The sequence below is a fragment of the Lactuca saligna genome, chromosome 1, assembly GCF_052625555.1.
Source record: "Lactuca saligna cultivar CGN05327 chromosome 1, ASM5262555v1, whole genome shotgun sequence".
In the NCBI taxonomy this organism is placed as follows: domain Eukaryota; kingdom Viridiplantae; phylum Streptophyta; class Magnoliopsida; order Asterales; family Asteraceae; genus Lactuca; species Lactuca saligna.
Window position 1 is genome coordinate 50783794 of NC_136417.1, and position 26401 is coordinate 50810194.

At 38.7% G+C, this 26401-nt stretch overlaps 1 protein-coding gene across 1 annotated transcript; it reads left to right on the forward strand.

The window, feature by feature from the left end:
* The first annotated feature begins 14323 nt into the window (after nt 1-14323).
* Nucleotides 14324-16574, forward strand: LOC145035929 (myb-related protein 2-like). The gene is made up of 6 exons (XM_078984431.1): nt 14324-14754; nt 14849-14925; nt 15016-15076; nt 15165-15249; nt 15345-15414; nt 15501-16574. Exons 1-6 carry the CDS (start codon nt 14553-14555, stop codon nt 16023-16025), a joined length of 1020 nt encoding a protein of 339 aa, XP_078840557.1. The 5' UTR covers nt 14324-14552; the 3' UTR covers nt 16026-16574.
* Nucleotides 16575-26401: the final 9827 nt, after the last annotated feature.

Sequence of the window (26401 nt, forward strand, 5' to 3'; positions counted from 1 at the left end):
TCCGGTTGTAGTTGTGAGCTTTCAGATGAGTTAGTTCTACAAATAAGCTAATAAGCTTAGGGAGGGTGATTTTGGACTTGTTTACAAGGTACTTCTATACTCTTTTTTTTAATCAAGAATTTAATTTTTTCTTTTTAAACTCGAATGGAATGGAATGAAAAAAGAATGGAACAGACAGGGCCAAAATTTTCTTTGAGACTGTGAAAGACCCCTTCATTCTTTTAAGATCCCTTCATTCTCTTTGAGATGAAGCATTTTTTGACAGATCAGCGGGAAAGTAGCTTTAGTCACCGGTGAAAGTTTGCTAAATTGGTTTGTAAATTGTAATTCAATTCTCCATCTTCAATGTTTACATTTTTTTGATCAGGTTCAACACTTATAGGTTCTAAGAAGATATATAAAGATATACACAGAACTTCGTTCACCTGTAGAGAAAGATGAAATCATATTTGAGGTAACAATTTATAAAAATTTAGGATTTAAGTAAAAAAGAACTAGACGATTGATGAATAGTATGGTGGGTGGGTGTATAACTATTGTTTTATGAAGTTACACGACAAAAAGATTCTAAGTATTATATAATACAATTTTATCTAAATGCTTTGAGTTATAAGAATAAATAGTAATTATCTTTTGGATCCCCTTAAAAGGTGTCTCAAGGTAACATAACATATCTATTTATTGTTGGAGTCTTTATATATTAAGTACATGCAATCAGAATATTGACACCTTTATATGTAGTGTGTATTTAAATAGTGATTTGTATGATCTTGTAGGACCTAGATGCGTTCACTACAGCTATTGTTGTGAGTATTGCCTTCTCTTTCATTCCTGCTTCGTTAGTTGTTGCTATTATGAAAGTAGGCCACTCTCCGGTTGTATTTTTCACATAATTGACAAGGAGCTGTTGTATCTATTCAGACTACGCTTAGAGCAATGGTTGCAAGAGATGAGTTCAGAAGAAGAAGAAGAAACAAGGCTGCAACTATAGTTCAGGTACTATGGATGAATTATGTTTGTAAAGTATTTAAGAAAAAGATTAGAAACCAGGGTGAATTTGTACAGATTAGTTAGCTACTTGCAGGTTGATCTTGAATAAGTAAAGGGGGAATGGATTGTATTTTTTGTATCTAATTCGTTTATAAATTTTTGTTACAACTTCTATTGATTTGTTTTATCTTTCCATGGAACGATTATTTGTATGACATTAAATTTATACAATGGATTCTATTTTTTGTATATGATATTTTATTTTCTATTATAAAACATTAAATACAAATTTAATTTGAAAATAAGTAAATCTATAAATAATTTTTTTTAAACATTTAAAATTATGATACGCACAAATGTGTGTCATCTTCATTTATGACATGGCCTTTCTTAACAGGGGCTTTCTTGATATGCATTGCGTGTCATTAACACACGCGTTGTAAGTTTACGACACACGAATGCGTGTCGTCTTCCTTTATGACAGGGCCTTCATTGATACGCATTGCGTGTCGTAATTACGCATCGTAAATGAGCGTCGTAAATGCGCGTCGTCTATAGATGACGCACAAAAGCGCGTCGTCTCTCTTTATAACAGGGCCTTCCTTGATGCGCATTTGCGCGTCTTCTGAGCCTTTTACGACGCGCAATGAGCGTCGTAAAAGGCTGTTTTCTAGTAGTGGCCAAAATAAAAGAAATACAAGATAGTTTAGAGATACCAAACGTGATTCAAAGTGCAAGATGAAATGAAATGACACCAATCTTCAAAATCTTCAAATTCTTCCCACGCCTTCTTGAGAGAAAACAAGTGATTCTTCCAAGTGTTGATAATGAAAAATCCTTCCAAATCTTCAATAAAAAGTGTTTATTTCAGGATTCAAAAGCTCCCCAAAAGCCATCCACCAACCTTCCGAAAATAGAGTCAAAAAGTCAAAACCCGGATTCACTTCAGCACGATCCACGCGGATTGTTTGTGGATCCACGCGGACCATGTGGGTCTTGCTGATTGCATGCCTTGGCCCAATTAATATGTAATCCAGCCCAATCTTCCTTTAACATCCCAACCCAAATGCATCAATTCTTGGAAGTCCAGTTATGTTATTCCAAAGCCTCCAATGATGGTCCAATGCCACATTTGACTTCCTTAACTCGAATCCTCATCCAAAGATTAAGTCCAACGTGCTTCTCACTTATACTGACAGCAAGCCCAATTGCACCACTTCAAGTCTATGAGAAAATTACAAGCCTTGAGTAGTCCCACACTCCTTCCATACCTCCAATAACAAAACTCTTCGATAAATCCTACAAATACGCTCAAAATACTGGAAAGCACCCGGTAAAGGAGAAAAATAACAAAAAGAGAAAATATGCATGATGATTAACTAAAATGAGATGATTTTAACTAAAAATAAACTATGAAAAGAAGTAATAAAAACGAAAGTATCACCCCACATGTCACCCCTACCACCCTTCACCACTACCACCACCACCACCACCACCACCTACCACCTACCACCACCAAACATCACTACACACTACGAGCATCCATCACCACCAACCGTGATCATGTGTATATAATCACATATGATTATTTGTATTTGATCACATATGATTTATATGGACAATATTCTTTTTTGTCTATATAAATCATTTGATGAGATACATATAATCACATGTGATTAGATATATTTAATTGTAACACCGTAAATTTCAGAACAAATTTTTTTCAATTTTCTTATAAAACATAATTCCATTAATATTCATTAAACCACCATATTAATTATCCAAAATAGGTCAATACAAAATCCCAAGATCACAATGTAAAACTCCGAGTGTGTGTGTGTGTGTGTGTACGGATCAAGCCGACGCTTTCCCGCGGTCGTCACTAGTACCTGAAACAATAACATCAAACACTGTAAGCACAAGGCTTAGTGAGTTCCCCAAAATACCACATATAACACATATTAGCCACTCGAGGCTATAACTCTGTGGGTCCGTGCACCCAAACTCTGTGAACCCTCAGGTTCTAGCTCTGATAAACATGCACCACATAAATCACATAGAAATAATGCAGTACAATACGTAACATACATAGCATACAAATACTCTATCACATAACTCTGGTTTCCTACTCAAGGTAAAGTATAGTGAGAAGACTCACCTCGCGTATCTCGGTATCTCACGAATCCTGGAAATCCCTTGTGCTCGATCCTCCGAGCTCTAATCCTCCTATAACATTATATGTTTCTAATTAACACTTTGTATCTCTAAGGTTGACTATTTATAAGGAGTCAACACAGGTCAACTCTGGTCAACGGTCAACGGTCAACTCTGACCGGACTCGGCGAGTCTAGACGTTTTCACCACCCTCTGAAATCCTCTTACTACACGTCGAGTATCCCCCCCTTTACTCGACGAGTTTCACCTTAATGAATCGTGGGGCCACCCCGACTCAACTCGCCGAGTCTCAAGGACAACTCGGCGAGTCCAGGTTTGACTCAGTCCACTCGTCATTCCTCTCCAACTCACCCTGACTCACTGAGTTTACCCATGACTCGATTTGGACCACTCGCAAAGCAGTCCCAAGGCAATCTTCAAGCTACTCGCCGAGTCGGATGAACAGACTCGGCGAGTCCATGCCATGCAACCACTCCAACACGCTTCTAAGGTCAGATCTGCTTTCAAAAACTATAGATCTGGCCTCCCTCGACTGATTCATCACGTACCTCCTTGTTTCTCAAAACCTTGATCTTCCAATCCCTGATGGCCACTGGTCTCTCGGCATAATTCAGGCTTGCATCTACCTGAATATCTTCTAACGGAACCACTGCCGATTCATCGGCTATACACTTCCTCAACTGCGATACATGAAAAGTGTTGTGAATCTGTCCCAACTCTGCTGGCAACTCCAACCGATAGGCTACCCGACCTACCCTTGCAATCACACGAAATGGACCTATAAACCGGGGCCCCAACTTGCCCCTCTTCCTGAACCGGATCACTCCTTTCCAAGGAGAAACCTTTAGGAGAACGAAGTCGCCGACCTGAAATTCAAGCTCGGACCGGCGTCTGTCCGCATAACTCTTTTGTCGGCTCTGGGCGGTCAATAACCTCTGTTTGACCTGCTGTATCTGCTCTGTCGTCTGAATCACGATCTCTGTACTGCCCATCACTCTCTGCCCAACCTTTCCCCAACAAATGGGAGTCCGACACCTCCTACCATACAACAGCTCAAAGGGCGGCATACCGATGCTTGAATGATGGCTGTTATTGTAGGAAAACTCTGCCAAGGGTAAATACGTATCCCAGCTACCCCCAAAATCCAATACACATGCTCGAAGCATGTCCTCAAGCGTCTGAATCGTCCGCTCACTCTGGCCGTCTGTCTGGGGGTGGTATGCGGTACTAAAATGTAGCTTAGTACCCAACTCCTCATGAAATTTCTTCTAGAATCGGGAAGTGAAGCGCACATCACGGTCCGAAACAATCGAGATCGGCACCCCATGCCGAGATACTACTTCCCTCACATAAATCTCCGCCAACTTCTCCGCCGAAGAACTCTCACTGATGGCAAGAAAGTGAGCGCTCTTCGTCAACCTATCCACAATCACCCAAATTGCATCGACTCCTCTGGCAGTCCTCGGCAATTTGGTGATGAAATCCATAGTGATCTGTTCCCACTTCCACTCGGGAACCTCCAACGGCTGCAACTTGCCATGCGGTCTCTGGTGCTCGGCCTTCACCCTCTCGACAAACCATGCGACGTCCCTCTTCATACAAGGCCACCAATACTCTTTCCTCAAATCCAAATACATTTTTTTAGCCCCGGGATGGATCGAAAATTTCGATCTATGAGCTTCCTCCATCAATGTAGTACGCGTACCGCCCACAAACGGTACCCAAATCCGGCCCTGAAAAGTCATAAGCCCTCGACTATCCGACACGAACTCAGAAACCAACCCAACGACCCGTTCTCTCTTCTACATTTCCGGATGCACAGCCTCGGCCTGTGCCCCACGAATGGCGTCCAGAACTGGAGCTATCACGGTCAATCTCAAACATACATTTCGCAGTGGAGTACTCTCCGCCCTGCAACTTAATGTGTCGGCTACCACATTAGCCTTGCCCGGGTGATACAAGATCTCGCAATCATAATCCTTGACTACATCTAACCACCTCCTCTGCCGCATATTTAGGTTAGGCTGATCCATCAAGTACTTCAAGCTCTTATGGTCCGTGTAAATCGTACAACGAACCCCATACAAGTAGTGCCGGCAAATCTTGAGGGCGAACACCACTGCCCCCAGCTCTAAATCATGTGTGGGATATCTCGTCTCATGAGGCTTTAACTGCCTCGATGCATATGCTATCACATGTCCCTTCTGCATCAGCACCGCTCCCAGCCCTAAAATCGATGCATCACAGAATACCACAAAATCTTCCATCCCTTCCGGAAGAGCTAATACCGGAGCTTCGCACAACCTTTGGCGAAGCGTCTCAAAGGAGGTCTGCTGCTTGGGACCCCATAAAAATGTAACACCCTTCCGAGTCAATCTGGTGAGTGGCACTGCAATCTTGGAGAAATCCTTGATAAACCTCCGATAGTACCCTGCCAGCCCAAGGAAGCTCCTGATCTCAGAAGGTGACATTGGCACCTCCCACCTCATCACCGCGTCAACCTTGGCCGAATCGACCAATATCCCTTTCTGATTAACGAGGTGCCCCAGAAACTGGACCTCCCGCAACCAGAAATCGCACTTGGAAAACTTTGCATAAAGTTTCTCCGATCTCAAAACTCCAAGAACCTCCCTCAAATGCTCCTCATGTTGCTCTCTAGATCTCGAATATACCAGAATATCATCGATAAACACAATCACCGACCGATCCAACATCGGTCTGCATACCCTGTTCATGAGGTCCATGAACACAGCCGGGGCATTGGTGAGCCCAAAAGGCATCACCACAAACTCATAATGTCCATAACGCGTCCTGAATGTTGTCATCTGGACGTCCTCGTCCCGCACCCTCACCTGATGATAGCCCGACCTCAAATCGATCTTGGAGAACCAAGATGCTCCCTGCAACTGATCGAATAAATCGTCGATCCTTGGCAACGGGTAACGGTTCTTGACCGTCAGCTTATTCAATTCTTGGTAATCAATACACATTCGATGCGAGCCGTCCTTCTTCTTCACAAACAGAATGGGTGCTCCCCAAGGCGAGCTACTCGGCCGAATAAACCCCTTCCCCAGCAGCTCCTGAAGCTGCGAGGATAACTCTTGCATCTCTGGAGGTGCAAGGCGATAAGGCACCTTAGCGATAGGCGCGGCTCCCGGAACCAAATCGATACCGAACTCCACTTGCCTCACGGGAGGCACACCTGGTAACTCTTCGGGAAAAACATCTGAAAACTCACGTACCACCGGAACTTCATCCACTGAACTCGGTTTCTCGGAGATCACTCGCGTATCCATCACATACGCCACGAAACCCTTACAGCCCTGCTGTAAACACTGCCTCGCCCTAGCGACCGAACAAAAGGCTGATCCAGAACGTGTACCCTCACTGTATACCGAAAGAACTCCCCCACTAGGATCTCGTATGGTCACCAGCTGACGCTCGCAGTCGATAACCACGTCGAATCGGCTCAACCAGTCCATGCCCACTATGACATAGACATCACCCATCGCAATAGGAACCAGATCGATCAGAAACTCCACCCCAAAAATCTCTAACACACATCCCTGGAGGACCTCCGTGGCACAAATCACTCTGTCGACGGCTATGGAAACCCGAAGAGGCCGACTCAATGCCTCACGACTAACACTGATATGCTGACTAAAGACCAAAGATACAAAAGACTGACTCGCACCCGAGTCAAATAACACTAAAGCAGGCACAGAGTTCACAAGGAAGGTACCTATGCATAGCATAATATAAGCATAATATCTCAACACCAAAAATAAATATATAAAAGGAAACGTACCAGCCACAACGTCGGGTGCAGCGCGGACCTCTTCCGCAGTCAGCTGAAAGGCTCTCCCTCGAGCTCTCGGTGCTTCGGCCTTCACGGGCCGACTCTCTGTAGCTCTGATGGCGGTGGGAGCAGATCCCTGAAACGCTCCACGCAGTAGCGGACACTCCGCCTTCCGGTGTCCGGTCTGGTTGCAGTGAAAACACACTGCAAACCCCTTGGGGCAGTCCTTGGCCATATGCCCCTCCTTGCCACATTTGTAGCAAGATCCTGCTCGACAGACTCCATCGTGACCCTTGCCGCACTTCCCGCAAGTGCGGCCCTTCTGGCTCCCGGTTTTGGGATCAGCGGGCTTGGCCCGCTTGGCTGCCAGCTGAAGCTGTGCCGGCCGCCGATCCCTCCCTAGAGACTCCGCCTCCTCCCTGGCCTGAGTCTCAAGCTCAATCTCCCTCTTCCGGGCATTCGCCTGAAGCTCAGCAAATGTCCGATACGAGGAGTTCACAGCGAACTCCCGAATATCCCGTCTCAAAATGCTCAGGTAGCGGCTCATACGTGCCTGCTCAGTGGATACGTGCTCAGGGCAGAACATCGCCCTCTCATGAAACATCCTCGTGATCGCGGTAACTGACTCAGTACCTTGCTTAAGGGTCAGAAACTCCTGTGCCAGACGCTCCCTCTCCACCTGGGGAACGTACTCATCTCGGAACATGGTAGTGAACCTCTCCCAGGTTACTGCCGAAAGCTCAGTAGGCGTGAAATGCGCCGTCACAAACTTCCACCAGTCCTTCGCTCCCAAGCGAAGCTGGTTCAGCGCGAACCGAACCTTCAAATGCTCAGGGGATGAGCAAGTGAAGAAGCACCCCTCCATATCAGATATCCACCTCATAGCTGCCACCGGATCCTGTGTACCATCAAACTCTGGTGGTTTGGTGTTGCTGAACTCCCGAAACAGTGACGCATCACCTCCCTGGGGTCTCGCCGCAGCGATCGCTGCGGTAGCTGCTGCAACAGCAGCCTCAGAAAGAGCGGCATAATGCTCGTCAAATGTCTCAATCAGCGCGGTCTTAGTAGACCCGAACATCTCTGGTATCTCAGCTCTGATGACCGCAGCCACCTCCTCATGAATGATCTGTCGAATCTCCTCATCACTAGCTCCGGCATCCTCCGGCATATGACGTGTCCTCACCATGATCAACCTCTGAAATACAACATGCGATAAATTATAATTCACTCGAACACTCTTACACCCGACAATCCACCCCTCCTTGATTCTTGGTATCCGAAGATTCTTATTTGGACTGTGTACTGCCCCGGTGCTTTCAGTAGTACGGGCCCAATACTACTGTCCACACCGTCTCAGTACACACCCCAAACATTCCTCTTCGGATCCCAATTCCCAAGTACTCTATCATGCGTAAACCACTTTCTAACAGATCTCTCATAAACCCCTTGCTGCTACCTACTCACTCTCAGCATCTCATAGCAGCTCACCCCTCCCTAGGCTAAGGCATCACAAATCAGGCCACTCTAGTCCTATTAGCAATACCTAGCCTACTCTAGCATGCAGATACATCATATTAATATTAATATCACGTAATATAAGGTATTTTGGGAATTCACCGTTCGGGCGCTGACTGATCGTACACACGTTTCTTCCTGGAATTTGTTTCTTTTTCAAGAAAATCCTTTTACTCTTAGAAAATTTTGGTTTTCTTTTGAAAATATCTTTCCAATTCCTCAGTTTGAGTTCAAATACTCCCGAAGGTGTACCCGAATCCCTCAAACCAAGGCTCTGATACCAATTTGTAACACCGTAAATTTCAGAACAAATTTTTTCAATTTTCTTATAAAACATAATTCCATTAATATTCATCAAACCACCATATTAATTATCCAAAATAGGTCAATACAAAATCCCAAGATCACAATGTAAAACTCCGAGTGTGTGTGTGTGTGTACGGATCAAGCCGGCGCCTTCCCGCGGTCGTCACTAGTACCTGAAACAATAACATCAAACACTGTAAGCACAAGGCTTAGTGAGTTGCCCAAAATACCACATATAACACATATTAGCCACTCGAGGCTATAACTCTGTGGGTCCGTGCACCCAAACTCTGTGAACCCTCAGGTTCTAGCTCTGATAAACATGCACCACATAAATCACATAGAAATAATGCAGTACAACACGTAACATACATAGCATACAAATACTCTATCACATAACTCTGGTTTCCTACTCAAGGTAAAGTATAGTGAGAAGACTCACCTTGCGTATCTCGGTATCTCACGAATCCTGGAAATCCCTCGTGCTCGATCCTCCGAGCTCTAATCCTCCTATAACATTATATGTTTCTAATTAACACTTTGTATCTCTAAGGTTGACTATTTATAAGGAGTCAACACAGGTCAACTCTGGTCAACGGTCAACGGTCAACTCTGACCGGACTCGGCGAGTACCATGGCGACTCGGCGAGTCTAGACGTTTTCACCACCCTCTGAAATCCTCTTACTACACGTCGAGTATCCCCCCCTTTACTCGACGAGTTTCACCTGAATGAATCGCGGGGCCACCCCGACTCAACTCGCCGAGTCTCAAGGACAACTCGGCGAGTCCAGGTTTGACTCAGTCCACTCGTCATTCCTCTCCAACTCACCTTGACTCACTGAGTCTACCCATGACTCGATTTGGACCACTCGCAGAGCAGTCCCAAGGCAATCTTCAAGCTACTCGCCAAGTCGGATGAACAGACTCGGCGAGTCCATGCCATGCAACCACTCCAACTCGCTTCTAAGGTCAGATCTGCTTTCAAAAACTATAGATCTGGCCTCCCTCAACTGATTCATCACGTAAAGCTCCTATCTTGGTGCTCATAACACACCCTATAACTCAATAATGGCGTTTTTGACCCAAGGCATGAGGATTCCAATCCAAAGCCTCCATTGATCCCCAAAAAGCTTGGGTAAAGGGACACTTTGGACCTCTAAGAGTCTATATCTATGGTTCCAACCTCATAAGGGACCAAAAGAGCACCAAATCTTGCCATAAAAGGGTTCAACAAACCCTAAATCTAGATAAGCAATAACAACAAGAAGGTAACTCGGATTTATTACCACAAAAGTGATGCTCTGGACTCCAAACCCACAGAAATGGCTCCTTCTTGCTTTCCCTTGGCTAGCTCTTCTCCTTTCCTTGCAACAATGGCACCTCCAAGGTCAATAATGGCCTCCTACTTAGCTCCAATGCTCACACTCGATTAGGGTTTCACTCAAGGGGCTGGTGAGCACAAATGACGGCCATCAGGCCCTTTAAATAAGTCTCAAACCCGAGAAATTAGGGTTTCATTACACAGTGCTGACTCGCCGAGTCCATATCCTGGACTCGTCGAGTCCAGGCGCGATCCTGCATCCAAATCCGCGTCCCTACTCGGCGAGTCTGGGCTCCAACTCGCCGAGTCCCCCTTACAAAACAACAAAAATACAACTAACAAGATACCTGATAAAATTCGGCTGTTACATTAATCAAATGTGATTAAATATATTAAATCAAATGTGATTAGATATATTTAATCAAATATGTCATTATTGTGTTCTCGATTCAATCTTTATTTTTTGTCAACTTTAATCATTATTGATTAGATACATATAATCACATGTGATTATATATATATATATATATATATATATATATATATATATATATATATATATATATATATAATCACATAGGTTTCACATGAACAATATTCAATTTTAGGTTTTCGTTTTAATAACTTTTCTCATATATTTAATCACATGTGATTTTAAGTATTTTATCACTTATGATTAATGTTGACATAAATTTGTTTTAATGTTCTTCTTTTAATAGTTGTTCTCGTGTATATAATTACATGTGATTATATATATATTTTATCACATATGATTTATTGAATCAAGTACGTGAAAATAAATATTTTTCACATAAATTGTATGTGATTAAATAAACGAGACCAACTATATATTGGATTAAAAACGCAAAAATGAATACTGTCCACACAAATCATATGTGATTAAATACATATAATCACATGTGATTATATGTAACTAATTACATATGATTTATGTGGACAAGATTCATTATTTATTTCTCAATTCAATAGTTGTACTCATGTATTAATCACATGTGATTATATATATATATATATATATATATATATATATATATATATATATATATATATATATCAAATCACATATAATTTATATTGGTGATATTCGTTTTCGCATTTTTTATTCAATATTTTCCTTATGTATTTAATCGTATGTGATTATATGTATTTAATCACATATGATTAATGTGGAAAAAGAAATAATATTGAATCAAAAACGCAAAAATGAATCTTGTATACAGAAATCATATGTAACTAAATGTACAAGAACAACTATTGAACGAGAATGCGAAAATGTATATTGTCCATATAAATCATATCTTATTAGATAGATATAATCTCATGTAATTAAATACACAAGAACAACAACTGAGTCGAGAACGCGAAAATGAAAATTTTCCAAATTTAAAAAGTAAAAGAGTGAAAAAAATCATTTTCCAAAGTAAATGGGTGCAAATAAAATTTCATTTTACAAAGTAGAGGGGTGCAAATTTTCGATGGTAAAAATCGAGGGGGGTCAAAGTGACATTTTAAAAAGTAGAGTGATGTAAAAAGCCTTTCTCCACAAGTGCAAATTATAGGTGGAAACATCCACCTACATTGTGTTTTAATATATAGTTAATTTATATTGACATATATGTAAAAATAAATGTAAAAAATAGTTTTTTTTAAGTTAATGAATTAAAGTTATTACAAAAAATCCAATTATGTATTTAAACATACAAATTTACAAAATAGAGGTTGTGAAAGCGATATTTTACAAAGTTAAAGTCGAGAGGGTCAAAGTGAAAATAATCGTGGAAAATATCATTTTATAAAGTAGAAGGGTGTAAATTGTTAATGGTAAAAGTTGAGGACGTTAAAATGACATTTTAAAAATAAAAGGGCTGAAAAAATCATTTTTCAAAGGAAGGGGGTGTAATTTGTTAGTGGAAACAGATACCGATGTTGTCTTTTAATACATAGTTAATTTATAGAATTGTTTGAAAGATCCTAAGCATTTTGAATATATTTTGGGTAACTTTTGCCAAATTAATTTAAGGTTTTAGTTAAAACTAACTACTAAAATAAGTATAAAATTCAATCAAAATGTGCTTACATGCAAGTAACAATTAATTAAAATAGGAAAATCATGACATCCAAAAGCAAGGAAATTGGATGACTTCTTTATCAAATTGATTACTTTAATTTGGGCCAAGCTTATTTCCAATATGTTTCACCCCTTGACGGCGGCACATGATTCCTTTACAACAAAAGACCACCACTCCACATCTAATGTAAACTCTTTCTGGCTCATAAGTCATAACACTAAAACCCAAAAACATCAAATTAATCTTCACATATATTTCTTTCAAAAGATTCCAAAACCATAAATCGTACCGTTTATATGCGACCAAATTTGAACATTGAAGGACTAATCAGCATTTATGACTATTAAAGCCATGCAAAACTAACACACATATAGATTGATGCAAGTCAATATTTGTTTATGACTTGTCTTAAGACTTACATACCCTTTGTAGGGGTAAATGGGTAACATTTAGCTTTAGCAAGTTAGTTCAATTTACATGGGATGTTCATTTTCCATGGAACGGATGGAGTATAAAGTAACCAAAAGTAGTAAAAGGTATGAAGTGAGTGTGGGTGGGAACCCATTTTTTGCGGCCTTGAGTGGAAAGGAATAAGACCCAACATTCTTGACTTGAGAGTAATTGGCTTTACTTAAAAATGATTCCAAGATTCTATTCCAGTGGAATCACTCTTTCTATTCTTCTCTTTTCCTTTATCCATCAAGAATTACATTCCAAGTCGTTTCTGTTATTTTCTCTTGCATGGGGTGCCAGGCATATGTGGTTTAAAGTCACAGCCAATAAGATTCCAACACGTGTCTTTAAGTTTCTAGATTTTCAAAGGGGGAATATGATACTTAACCATGATACGTTGATATGTTCCTTTACGTGAGCTTCACCATGTCTTCAAAAGACAACTTCAAAGACTTTAGAGTATCGGAGCCTTAAAAAAGGAAATACAAGTACAAAAAAAGAACAAGTACCCATGTTCTAGAGTCCAAAGTTGAAAAGAATATATACATAGGAATAAAGAAACCAACAGCTTCATAAACCTTACTACTTTCCTATAGATGGGTGTAATTACTCTTTTAATCAATAAACCATGACAATTTTTTTTGTGCATAAGTGGTTGGGATAGTATTTTACGCATTTCCAGTTATGTAATATTTTATCATGACCGCATGATGACAAGCTTTTATCATAGAGAGAGATGCAAGTAAACCTTTTAAATGCAAAACAATGGAAATATAAAAGTTTTTTTTTTAAGTACGTACTTAGTAATTTGTGTGTACTATAACTAGAGAGATGATCATTTGGTCTTCAATGACATGAAGTGAAAGTTGTGACAAAAGATAAGAAATATTGTTGGTGTATAAATGTATTTTGTATTCACTGCGCGCATGTTATAAACTAATATGAAGATATCAACGGCAGTTTATGAGAGTTAGACCTACACAAGTACTAAATTAATTTATAGATTATTGAAAACAAATATTGAGGAAGACGTCTGGACTTGGAGATTCATACCAGATTTGCTTCTTCTCATAAAACGAAAGTATGGAGACAAGTACAAGTACAACACATCATTTGATCTTCATTTCTTTTCAAAGGGTCCCACCAGAGTTCAAATTCGTGGAGGCCTTCTGTCCTATAACACCTGAAGAATTGGAAGATTTTGGGTTGAGGGGACCACTTCTATCTAGCCTCAAACTTGAAGGGGGGCAAAACGAATGTGTTCTTATTCCATTTCTCCCCTCCAAGCAGAAGCATCTCTCAAATTTTCTACTTTTATTCTTGTATGCATCTATTCCAAGTTGCGGATGCTTTAGTCAACATAATCTTCTTCTTCCATTTCCTCCATATTTCCATTATGTCGTTATCTATATCCTAAATACAGAAATATGGAGGATAATCATCATCAATAGATCAAGACCAATGCAATGAGATATGAATAAGGATATAAACGTCTTTCAAGTCCCCAAGACAACAAGATAGTGGATAGCCAGTATCCTGGTCAGAAAAGTCATGGAATAAGATTCTTTTAACTTTTATGAATCTATTCCAGTACCCATTGGAAGGTGTTTAGAGTTCTATAGTGCAAAGGAATTAACTATTCCGGTCTGAGAAGAATAAAATAGAGAGGTTGCAAAACAAAGAATTTAGAAGTCACCACAGATATTCGGTGGAAGTTTAGTTTAGTGTTGTTCCTATGCTTCGCTTGGAAAGTACTCCACCCTACCCCTACCCTCACCCCACCCCACCCCACGCATTCTCCGTTTGCTTTATAAGTTGAAGCTGAGAAAAACATCGATATGTAAGAGTTGATCAGATAGGGCAATAAGATATACGTAATAATTATAGTATCAAGGTATAAAGATGTATTATCATCATAATCATCAAGGAAAGAGCATTCATTCTTCATCAAGCATATCAAATACACCAGAAAGGCATTTATTTCTGCAAGGTGGGGGCGATTCAGGACTTGTTCTATCAACTGATGCTAAGCCTCGACTCAAATGGACACTAGACCTCCATGAACACTTCATAGATGCAGTCAATCGGCTTGGAGGAGCAGATAGTAAGTGCATTTCTAAAAATTTGTTTAAAAAAGAGAATAAAAAAAAGTAATGAAAAGAAAAGCTTATAAATATTTGTTTTATATTTTTGTATAGAGGCTACTCCAAAATCAGTTTTAAAGCTAATGGGAATTCAAGGGCTTACTTTATACCACTTAAAGAGTCATCTTCAGGTGCGACACATGCCAACAAGATTTCCTTTTAGAATTATCATTTTAACATATTTTGAATGAATGAAATTAATTTGCATTTTTGGTTAGCAGAAGTACAGGCTCAGTAAAAATCTATATAGGCAGACTAATAATGGTGACACTAATAAAGTTGGTAAGAAATCCAAGAATCCATTTCAAGATGTTTTCTGAGAATTTATAGTAGATGATCATTCAATGACAAGAAATGATTCTGATTGTAGGTATGATCGCAACAACAGGAGATGCCAATGGTGAAACAAATGGAACCCACATGAGCAATTCAAGTGTTTGCCCTCAAACAAACAAGTAAGAGATATTCATTCAGCTGTACATATAAATGTAAATGATAGGGAATAGACTCATATGTTGATTCTAAATTTGTAATACAAATATCAATTCAGCAACTTGGAGATGAGCAAAGCAATACAGATGCAAATTGAAGTTCAAAGAAGGCTACATGAACAACTTGAGGTACAAAAGAAGATTCCAAAAATGTATCTGTCCAGGGTTAAAAATGTTTTCTCAAAGTATGAATATATTCTTTTCATATGAAATAGGTACAGAGACACTTACAGCTTCGCATCGAAGCACAAGGGAGATACTTACAATCAGTTCTTGAAAAAGCACAAGAGACTCTTGGAAAGCAAAACCTAGGTAAAGTAGGAGTTGAGGCTGTAAAAGTCCAACTATCTGAATTGGAGTCAAAAGTATCCACTCACTGCCTACATTCTACATTTTCGGGTATTAAAAATGTGTCGATGCAGACAAATCAGCCAACAGATTGTTCAGACGACAGTATCTTGACTTACTGTGAAGGTCAACAAAGTGAACAAGAGATGATAGGTTTGACCTTTTTAGAATCCAAGAAGGTTGACAGTGATCTGTCTATGACGGTTGGGGGACATAAAAGAAGTGAATGGAACACCAGTAGAAGCTACAATGAAAAAAGATTTATGTATGGGGACGAGGAAGTCATTTTAGAGAATATTGAGAGGCAAAAAAAGTTTCGGTTTCCATATATTGGACAGAAACTGGACCTTAATGCCCATGATGGGGATCATGTAGCTTCAAGTCACAAGTAGTTCGATCTGAATGGAGTTAGTTGGTAACTAACAAGGTGTAATCTTGAATGCAGATTTATCTTTTCTCATCAATGCCATGAACAAGAATTTTGAGCTAGTATCTTGCCCAATGGATGTTTGTTTTACTTGAGGTCCCACAGATGGCACACTGAGTTTATGAAACAGACTAAGAGAATTTCGTAAGAGGAAGGTTTGGTGATTACGTGGTAACAATTACAACGAACAGTCAGACGTACCTAATGGGAGAACCTGAGAGTAAAGTCCGACCGTTAAATCGGTGAGGGCTATATATTAAGTGCCAATTAGTAGCATGGCAACTGGACCGAAGAGTACTTGGGAAATGTAAATGCATCCCCATCGATTTCCCCAATGGGGAATCGGAAATCCAGATTTGGGAACTAAATTCCATGGAAACTCAAGAACGCAAGAAAATAAGGTTTGGAGATGAATGTATATTCTATCTTTCAAAAATTAGTTTTCTTTATGAACTTAATTAATTTTTTCTATAATGTTGAAAACTATCAAATGTGTATTCTCATAATTTAGAAATTTTAGACACCCCCCCCCCCCCCCCCCCCCCCCCCCCATATATTTTATTCCATTATGACTTTCCAAAGGAGAAATCCAAAATCATAATGAATAACTTAATATGAAAAAGAAACATTAGGTTTAGACAAATCAAATGACAATTTAACATGTTTGCCAAGTTGATAAGCATGACACAATATAAGAGAATCATTTTTATTACATGAAATGAAATTCTCGGAAACTAAAAACTTGAAGACTTTTTAACCGGATGACCAAGTTTTGATGCCACGTGGATGAGGATGAACACTTAAGGAGTCGGATAAGTGACATGATAGATGTCACCCAAGTTGAAGTTGCCACATTAAAGGAGGGTTTGATGAGTATGGTAATCCTTCATACAAAAACCAAATGTGTCAAATTAAATAGAACATTTGTTATCACGAGTAATGTCACATACATAAATGAGAATTTTCATGATTTGAGGAGTTATGAGGACGTTTATTAAAGACAGAGTGCAAAAGGAATTATTATCGAGAGTTGTTTTACCTGTGTATGTGATACGAATTCGAGATACATCACCAAATAAATAGAAAAATGTTTGCACTTATCACTAAAAGATTTGAGTATACCTAAGTCGTCATGGAGATGTGAAGTCATCCAGTGTCCATATATAAGTTTGGGTATTCAGGGTCTTGAATGTTCCTAGTGCTAAAGGATTGTGGTAAAGTTGTTGCTAGATCATCGAGGCCCGGAAAAGAAAATCATTATAGGTTATTTGGTTGTCCAACTTGACCAACCATAAAATCCCATTGACTATGGGATGTAGGAACCAAATTGGGACATGAAGATGGCTTCCTTGAGAAAGCATATTGATACGTGGCCACTGGACCAAATTAGGTGCTTGCATGGCCCATCATTGTTGTTTGGTCGTTTAATCTGGAACACACATGATGGCATGAAAACACAACACTCCTGCTACTATTTTCGATCGAAACATAAAGGTAGCCACCTCTGTTATTTCGTTGATGGTGATTCTGATCACCGACTCTATTGCCACCAATGGACATGTGGCCACCTTGGTGATTCCAACCACCCCTTCCACGATTGGAATTTTGATTCAAATTTTGGTGATTCACACTAAGAACAGTTTGAGAAGAGGCATTATCGAGGTAATTGGTTTGCACAAAACATTGCTGATTTTGAATAATCCATTGTTCTTCGAGAGGTGAGGAATAACCATAATTCTGAGAAGGTTGGAAATAGGGTTTTGTGATGGAGAGTGGTGGCAACGACATCGTATTTTGGAGATAACTCATTGATTGCATACATCACTAAATTCTTTTCTGAAACGGTGGAACCAATGTTTTCCAGTAAGTAAGAGATGGATTTGATTTGTGTGAAATATTCCAAAATCATGGACTCACTAATGACGATGTTACAGAGTTCATTATCGAGTTCCGTTGTCCTAATGTCTTTGTTTTCTAGAAAAAGGTCTTCAATGGCCTTCCAAACTTGAAATACGGTGGAGTTGTTTGTCAAAATAATTTAGAGAAGAGGTTGAGTAAGAATTACGTAGAGTCATTGTTTCACAATCTTGCACCATTCTGTAACGGTTGGCTTGTTAGAAAAGCCATCAAGATGATCAAATATGGATTAGTCAATGCAATGGGGTTTTGGAGAGTTCTTCGCATGCATCGTAATTCAATCGATCCAAGTCAAAGATTAGGTACATAGGATTTAATTTTGTTAATCTCCTAAATCTTATAAGAAGGGGTCGCCATAAAAGAAGATAGAAGCGTGAAAAGAAGAAAATATATAGAAGATGGTCGATGTATGAGAATGAAAACAACAGGATCAGTTAGGGTTTGGAGAAAGTAGCCTAGTAAACACGTGAGTTTCTATTATCAGAAAAGGATCACATATGATCCCTTTATATAGAGATGAATATTGCAATTAAGTACCCTCTATTTATCATAATTATAATTAACTAAAGTTCTAACATTCCCCCGCAAGTTGAGGGCGGGGAACCCTAGTACTTGGACTTCAAGAACTGGAATCGCTGAGAAGATAAAGGTTTCATAAAGATATCCGCAATCTGATCACTCATAGATATGAATTTTTCAAGAACATTCAGACGACCTTCTGCTACCTGCTTACGAATAAAGTGGAAATCAACCTCAATGTGTTAAGTGTGGGCATGGAACACATGATTTGATGAGAGAAAGGTGGCTACTAGGTTTTCGCACCAGAGAACAAGAAGAGATGTGACTAGTGTCCCTAGTTCATGTAAAATAGCCTTTAACTAAATTAGTTCCGCAACACTATCAAAAAGGGCTTTATACTCATATTCATTATACAATCTTGAAACTAATTTTTTTTTTTTTTTTTTTTTTTTTTTTTTTTTTTGGCATGTAGTCGAGGAGAAAATATTCGATCCCAAATAGATGGAAAATAGCTACCATGGATCGTTGGTCGACTGGGTATCTAGCCCAATCGAAGTTAAAATAAGCTTGAACGGGAGATGTGGCCAAGTTTTGCTGATAAGCATCCATGAAGGCCTGTAAAGAGGAGTCAGACTGATGATGAAGCAAGAGGCCAAGGTTGGTTATGCCTTTTAAGTAACGTTGGATGAGTTTAACAACGGACCAATGATTTTCCGTTGGAGCATGCATGAATTGGCATACGCGATTCACAACAAAGGCAATGTCTGGTCGTGATAATGTGTCATATTGCAAGGCTCAGTCTGTCGATATATGGTAGAATACAGAAGAGGTGGGTTGTCATCAATAGTTAATGGATGAGAAGAGCTCATCGGAGAGTTAATCGACTTACAGTTTGATAGGCTTGATCGATGTAGAATGTCAATAATATATATATATATATATATATATATATATATATAGATTAAAAAGCACCAAATTTCGTTGATGATGAACAACTTCAATGCCCAAGGAATAATGAAGGCGAACAAGATCTTTGATAGCAAAGGTGGAGCTCAAGTTATGTATAACATGATCCATGGTTGGCCAGTTGCTTCTTATGATGATAATATCGTCGACATAGATAAGCACATATACGAGAATACTGCTAGAGTTGAAGACAAACAATGAAGGATCAATTTTGGACCCTAAAATATCAATCCGAAGGAGGGCCTTGGACAATCGATAAAACCATGCCCGAGGAGCTTGTTTAAGACCATAAAGTGACTTGTACAGGAGGCAAACATGGTTTGATTTAGTTGGATCAACAAAACCAGGAGGTTGTTTCATGTAGACATTCTCTTGTAGGTCACCATGTAAAAATGTGTTTTTCATGTCCAATTATCAGAGATCCCAATTGTTGGTCACATCAAGAGACATAATGAACCGAATGGCAGTGAATTTGACTACTGGACTAAAGGTCTCATGATAGTCAACATCCGGTCGTTGATGAAACCTTTATGACACAAGATGTGATTTGTAGCGAGTAATATATCCCTGTGGATCCTTCTTTAACCTGTACATCCACTTACAATCAACCAGATTAGTATTCACTATGTAAGGGACTAATGACCTTGTTCCATTCTTTTCAAGAGCTGGAAACTCCTCACTCATGACAAGATGTCACTCAGGTGATTTGTTAGCAACATCAAAGGTAGTGGGTTCAATGGGAATGGTAGGAGCATGAGTAGAAGTGTAGGCATAAGGTTCAAACTGAGAGGTGTGTGTAGGATTAGGACGAAGATTAAGGGGCTAAGGTCTAAAAGTAAGTGGAGGTGGAGGTGATTAGGATGAGATGGTGGGGGCGAAGATGATAGAGGTGAGGTAAGTGAATGAAGGGGATCTGAAACCACAATTGGTGGTATGTTAGGGAATATAGAAGTACAAGGCGTAGTAGAGGGGTTGGGTGTTGGTGGTGAAGGGATTTAAAATGGAAAAATGTGTTCATGAAAGCGACCATGTTGAACGATATATACACGTTCGATTTGAGGGTCGAAGTAGTGGTAGCTGTGATGGATAGGGCTACATCCAAAGAAGACGCATGGTGGGGAATGAAAATCGTGCTTGTGACGACTGTAAGGATGAAGAGGACGGAAACATTGATAATCAAAAACCCAAAGAAAAAATAATAATTGGGTTTCCAATTGTAAACTTGCTAAAATGGGGACTTGTTTGAGGAAATTCAGGATGGTAAACGATTCACGAGATAAATAGTAGTGTTAAAAACAAATGACCAAAATCACTGAGGAATGAGAGATTGAGAAAATAAGGCTAGACCAAATTCCACAACATGACGGCGACGATGCTCAACGATCCCGTTTTTTCACTTGTACGAGGACATGAGCATTGAGGAACAATGCCAAGTTTAGTGGAAAAAGGAATGAGAGAGCGAAATTCATCTCCCTAATCAGATTGAATGTTTTTTGACTTTGGTGTTGAATTGACGTTCGACCATGGTGGTGAAATTTGTAAAGGTGGAGTAAACATCATATTTGTGATCAAGGGGATAAACCATGTGTACTGAGAATAATGATCAAAACATAAGAGAAAAAAGAGATAACCATCAAAAGAAACAGTGGCGGAGGGTCCCCAAACATCATAATAAACTAAATCCAAAATTTTATTGCTATAAAAGGTAGAGTTATACAATGGAGCGTTTGAAGATTTGTCTAACTGACAAGAGGTATATAAAGAACTAAGTTTAGATGAAACAGGTATAGTGATGGGTTTTATACAAACAATCCTATGTGTGCATGCAACCCTAATTTGATCTATGTTTTCACTATTAGACATACAACTTTATGAACACAAAAAGAAACAGGTATAGTGATGGGTTTTCATTGTTATATAGCAATAACAACTAGTTCCTTGAATTTCCTTAGCTCTTGAAAGCAAGTACCACAAGTGTAGTACCTCTAATGGCTCACAAACACACTATAGGTGAAAGAATGAATATGAGAGAGAGGAAGGGAGGCACGAGGCTCTAGAATTCTACCCTAGTAGGGTTTCTCGAAGGAGTTGGCCGAATTTGGTGCCTTAGGGTGCTATTTATACTTAAGGCTAACTAGGGTTTCAAGGTGGAAACCCTAATCTCTTAGTTTAGGGCCTAAGCAAGTCCATGGACTCCTTTCCTTAAGCCCTTGGACGAAAACTCCTAGATCCTTCTATAATTTTCGTTCAAGCCTTAATAAAGGTGATCCAATAGCCCAAAGTCTCAACTATCAAATAATTACAAAACAACCCCTATACTTTTAATTAATTCCTTTACTCCTGAAATTAATTCCTAATTAATTTTTGATTAAATAATCATTAATAATATGATTCCAAATTAATATATTATTCATATAATATATTAAAAAATCATATTTATACCCCAATTTATTATTGTTAACAATAAACGAGCCTCTCTCCTCAACAATCATCCTATCTAGTCACCAGTGTGAATGCAACCCAAAAGGACCATGCTCACAATCGGACCAAAATAGCTATGGACTTAGAGACTAATCCAACATTCTCCCACTTGGATAAGTCTAATAACTATTCTGCGTATGACTTCAAAACAGGATCAACAATCGTATCTTTCAAAAGCCGCTGTCAACTCTAATCGTATCAGAAGCGTGTCCTTTAGATAAGGGATCATATATTCTTCCATTCTTGATATCAGATAGATGTGAGACATGGATTGAAATCATTATCTCAGTCTATGTGTTGTTTCCTGATTTCCGATTTATGACGAATGACAACAGACTACAATTGAACACATCAAATTAGTCCCGGCTTGGCCAAGCGCTTAGGGTGTCATCATTAAATCATCGAGGGACCCACAGATATCTCTTTTATCCCACTTTCGGAAAAAGGAAAAGATAAACTTCGACTCAATGCTTGCTTGTACTCACTCATCGAGTCACACACAACAATAAGTTTTGTAACACCAAGTTACTGGTGTGTTTACTTATCATCAATGTGCAACCGACCAACAAATAACAACTCACACGTCTCGCTTTCAAGAATATACAATATTATCAACTCACAATTACTTGTGATAAAATGCATGAAGTTATTTTTGTGAGTGTGGGTTTAATCCAATACTATAATCTTATCAAAGCACTCATGAACTCTGCAACAAACTTGTGATATGTCTAAACTCTTTAGATAATCTATAGACATATTAATGACAGTCTTCCTTCATACCTACTCCCAACATATGCCCGACTGTGGATGTTCGAATGACCCAGTTATTCTGGAAGTCAAAACATGCAAAGAGAAACACAATGATAATACTTAATCCTATATGACCCCAAACTTGTGAGTATAAATAAAACACCTTTATTTAATCACCATATTGATTACTCATTATTCATTGTTTAACGTTTCAGATAATCAACTTTATAACTCGAATTATAACCACAATTATCCCATGCTCCAAGCATGCACACTTTGGTTTCCTATGGTCCATACTTTGTGAAATAGATCAATTGAAAAACTTTTCCAATGAAACTCATTTCCCAATCCCTAATCCTTATAATTAGTGTAAGAATGCCAAATTCTTGCCACTTTTAGAATATGTCAGATTCTAATATTTTATGCAATGATCTTTTCTTGAAGTCACGTCATAAAGTCACAAAGACTCGGCCAATGAAATCACAAGGTACTCTATCAGAAATTGTTACAAAAGAATTCTATAAATGTGATATCTCTCACTCAAAGTACATTCCTTTGAACATCCTTTTTGCATAAAATTTTCTAATCTAGACATAAATTCTTAATTTCCAACTCCCAATTATGGAAACATTTACATATTTTCCGTATGACAACTCATTCTAAATAGAATCTTATCTATTCATAATAATGTCGATATGGTCCATCCAATACTATACTTCCAACTACTCAGAACTTTGGATCGACCTTTGATAATTGTTTAATTATTTTAGTCAAAACCGGTTCTTGTCCCTTTTCCCTCTTAATGCCCTTGGCATTTGGAAAATTTTAGAACGATCAAATATTATAGCATTTGCAATTGATCCTATACCCGAAGCGTATGGGACACGATGCATAACGTCTTACATAAATATATGATACTTTATCAATCTTCTGACATTATATATTATGTGTCACATTCTCACTATTCAAACTATGAAGAGGGATGCCATAATCATAATCGAAATTTGAGAACACACTATGTATCCTTTGACTAAATTTATTAACATTTCTTAATCTAAGCTTTAGATTTTGAAACGAAGTATAATATTCTCTCCCTTAATTATAGCAAAACAACTCTACAACCCCTACAACTTTACAAAGTGAATCTTTGTTTTCTATAATGATATTTCTAACTTGCAATACTTATCATAATAATCATACAAGCATAACACTTATGCTCCCACTATTATGATGATTATTATCATATAAGCATAACACTTATGCTCCCACTAGCTTTGACATGTATTCAAAAAAAAAAAAAAACAACTGAACTTCCAGAAAACAATGCTTATTGAATTCCTTAAGTTCATATTTCTAATAACTTATGTTACTATGTCCGAAAGGTTCAGACTAATTGCCAAATCTCACAATTCAAACTATGGAAAGGGATGTCGTAACTATAATCGAATTTGGAAATACAATTTTCACAATTGCTATCTTCTAAAATCTCTCTTAATGAAAGCATTTCCTCACAACCATTTTCATGAAGGAGGGAAACCTTATGACACTTAGATTTTATAGCATATGTGTTCCTATCCATGTGAATTTGTTATAACAACAATCATAAGACAATGTTTGTGACAAATCCAACTCATATGGATTGAACTTGTTCAATTTTCACAATTGCTATCTTCTAAAATCTCTCTTAATGAAAGCATTTCCTCACAACCATTTTCATGAAAGAGAGAAACCTTATGACACTTAGATTTTATAGCATATGTGTTCCTATCCATGTGAATTTGTTATAACAACAATCATAAGACAATGTTTGTGACAAATCCAACTCATATGGATTGAACTTGTTCAATTTTGATTTCTTGCCTTATGGCAGCACGAATGCCCATCATTGCTTCCAGGTTGTTAAGTAGCTCACCCTTACCTTATCAATCTACTTTCCATTGATCAGGGTGCTTGCCTTTATGCATTCAAATGAGAACTCATAAAACTTACATACATAGTTAACTCAAATTGAATGGCACAAAAAACAAAATTATGTCAACATGACAAGTTTTAAACCTCTAGTCAAGTGCTAGTGATGATTAACTAGGTTTATTCTTGAATTTGTTCTTGAACCTTTTCAAGACATTTAAGACTCCAACTGAATCTTTGACATATAAGATTATGTTGTTAAGAAACATTTATTAACAAAACAAATATTCAAGAGTTAGTGTAGCTTCTTATCAAGTTTAACACTTTACTCAATTGGTCCTAGTTGGTCTTTGTCTTATCCAAGGCATCACAACTTACCAATTTCAAATGTACAAGAATAAGAAACTTTCTACATTCGATAAGTGTTACAAACCTACTTAAGACTTTTCACTGAAGTCACAATCTTGACTCTAAGACTTGATATTGGAACGAAGTATGATTGACTTCTTGATTTAACCATTTCTACAATTCTCGATTGCTCTTCTTAAACATGCAATTGTACTAAGACTCGTTTAGACGATCAACTGAGGCATGGTTCTTAATCATTAAGACCTATCATAAAACACAATAAAAGGTACTCTCCCTTCTTCTTAGAATAGAGAAACTTTTATCTTTCTGCCTACTTGATTCTTCTTATTCGTTCTGCTATTGATTAAAACTCTTTCAATCAACTCAGAATTCTACTCTATCTAATAAGTATAACCATATTTACTAAACTTTAGTAAATCATGACGAATATCTTTGTCACTCTTGTGGTTGTAACACCCCAAAAATACGAGCCAAAAATTTCATTTTTTTAAACGTGTGCTTAGCCAAAACATTAGGAATAAAACATTCAACCATCATATCATTTCACAAAAGATATTGCATGTCTGGAAAACATTGTTATAAAAACAGAAACATGTCAGAGTACAAATACCCAGGTGATATCATAATGCGGAATATAAGCATGTGTGTGATGTACCGCTACCGCGCCAGCTCCTTCCCCTTCGAAGAAGAGGTACCTGGAATCAAAACTGAAAACTGTAAGCACGAAGCTTAGTGAGTTCCCCCATCATAACACATACCATACAATCACATGTCATACATATTGCCAGGCATTTTTGGGGTGCCTGACCTACCCGGTACGACCATTTTGGGGTGCCGACCTACCCATGTTAAGCCATTCTGGGGTGCTGACTACCCATGTTGTGCCATTCTAGGGTGCTGACTACCCTTCGGTCCTAACAATCGAACCTCGGGGACTATTACACCCCTACTACTACTATCATATATATTATACACGAACATAATATCAGACATATATGGGGTGCCTAAACTACCCTTCGGTCCTAACAACCGAACTCGAGGACTAGTCCCCTCCTACTACCTCTATCGCATATATCGTAACAAGCCAGCATGCAAACATATCATCATATACTGTCAGACGTATCTGGGGTGTCTGACTACCCTTCATTCCTAACAACCGAACTCTACTAGTATCACATACAACATATCATGCTAGCATATAACATATATGGTAGTAGAAAACCTAGATGATATCACAAAGACAATCATCTATCATACATCTCATACTGGTGGGTCGGCATTGTGGCCTTAGACCCACCGCTACTGGAAGGTAACTCACCTCGTAGTAGCTACTAATCTGTGTGGGAATGGTCTGTCTGCTGCTGCTGCTCCGGAAATCCTCTTGTTGTAATTCCCACCAAACACTTAGTCAAATACTACTAACCGCCCTCA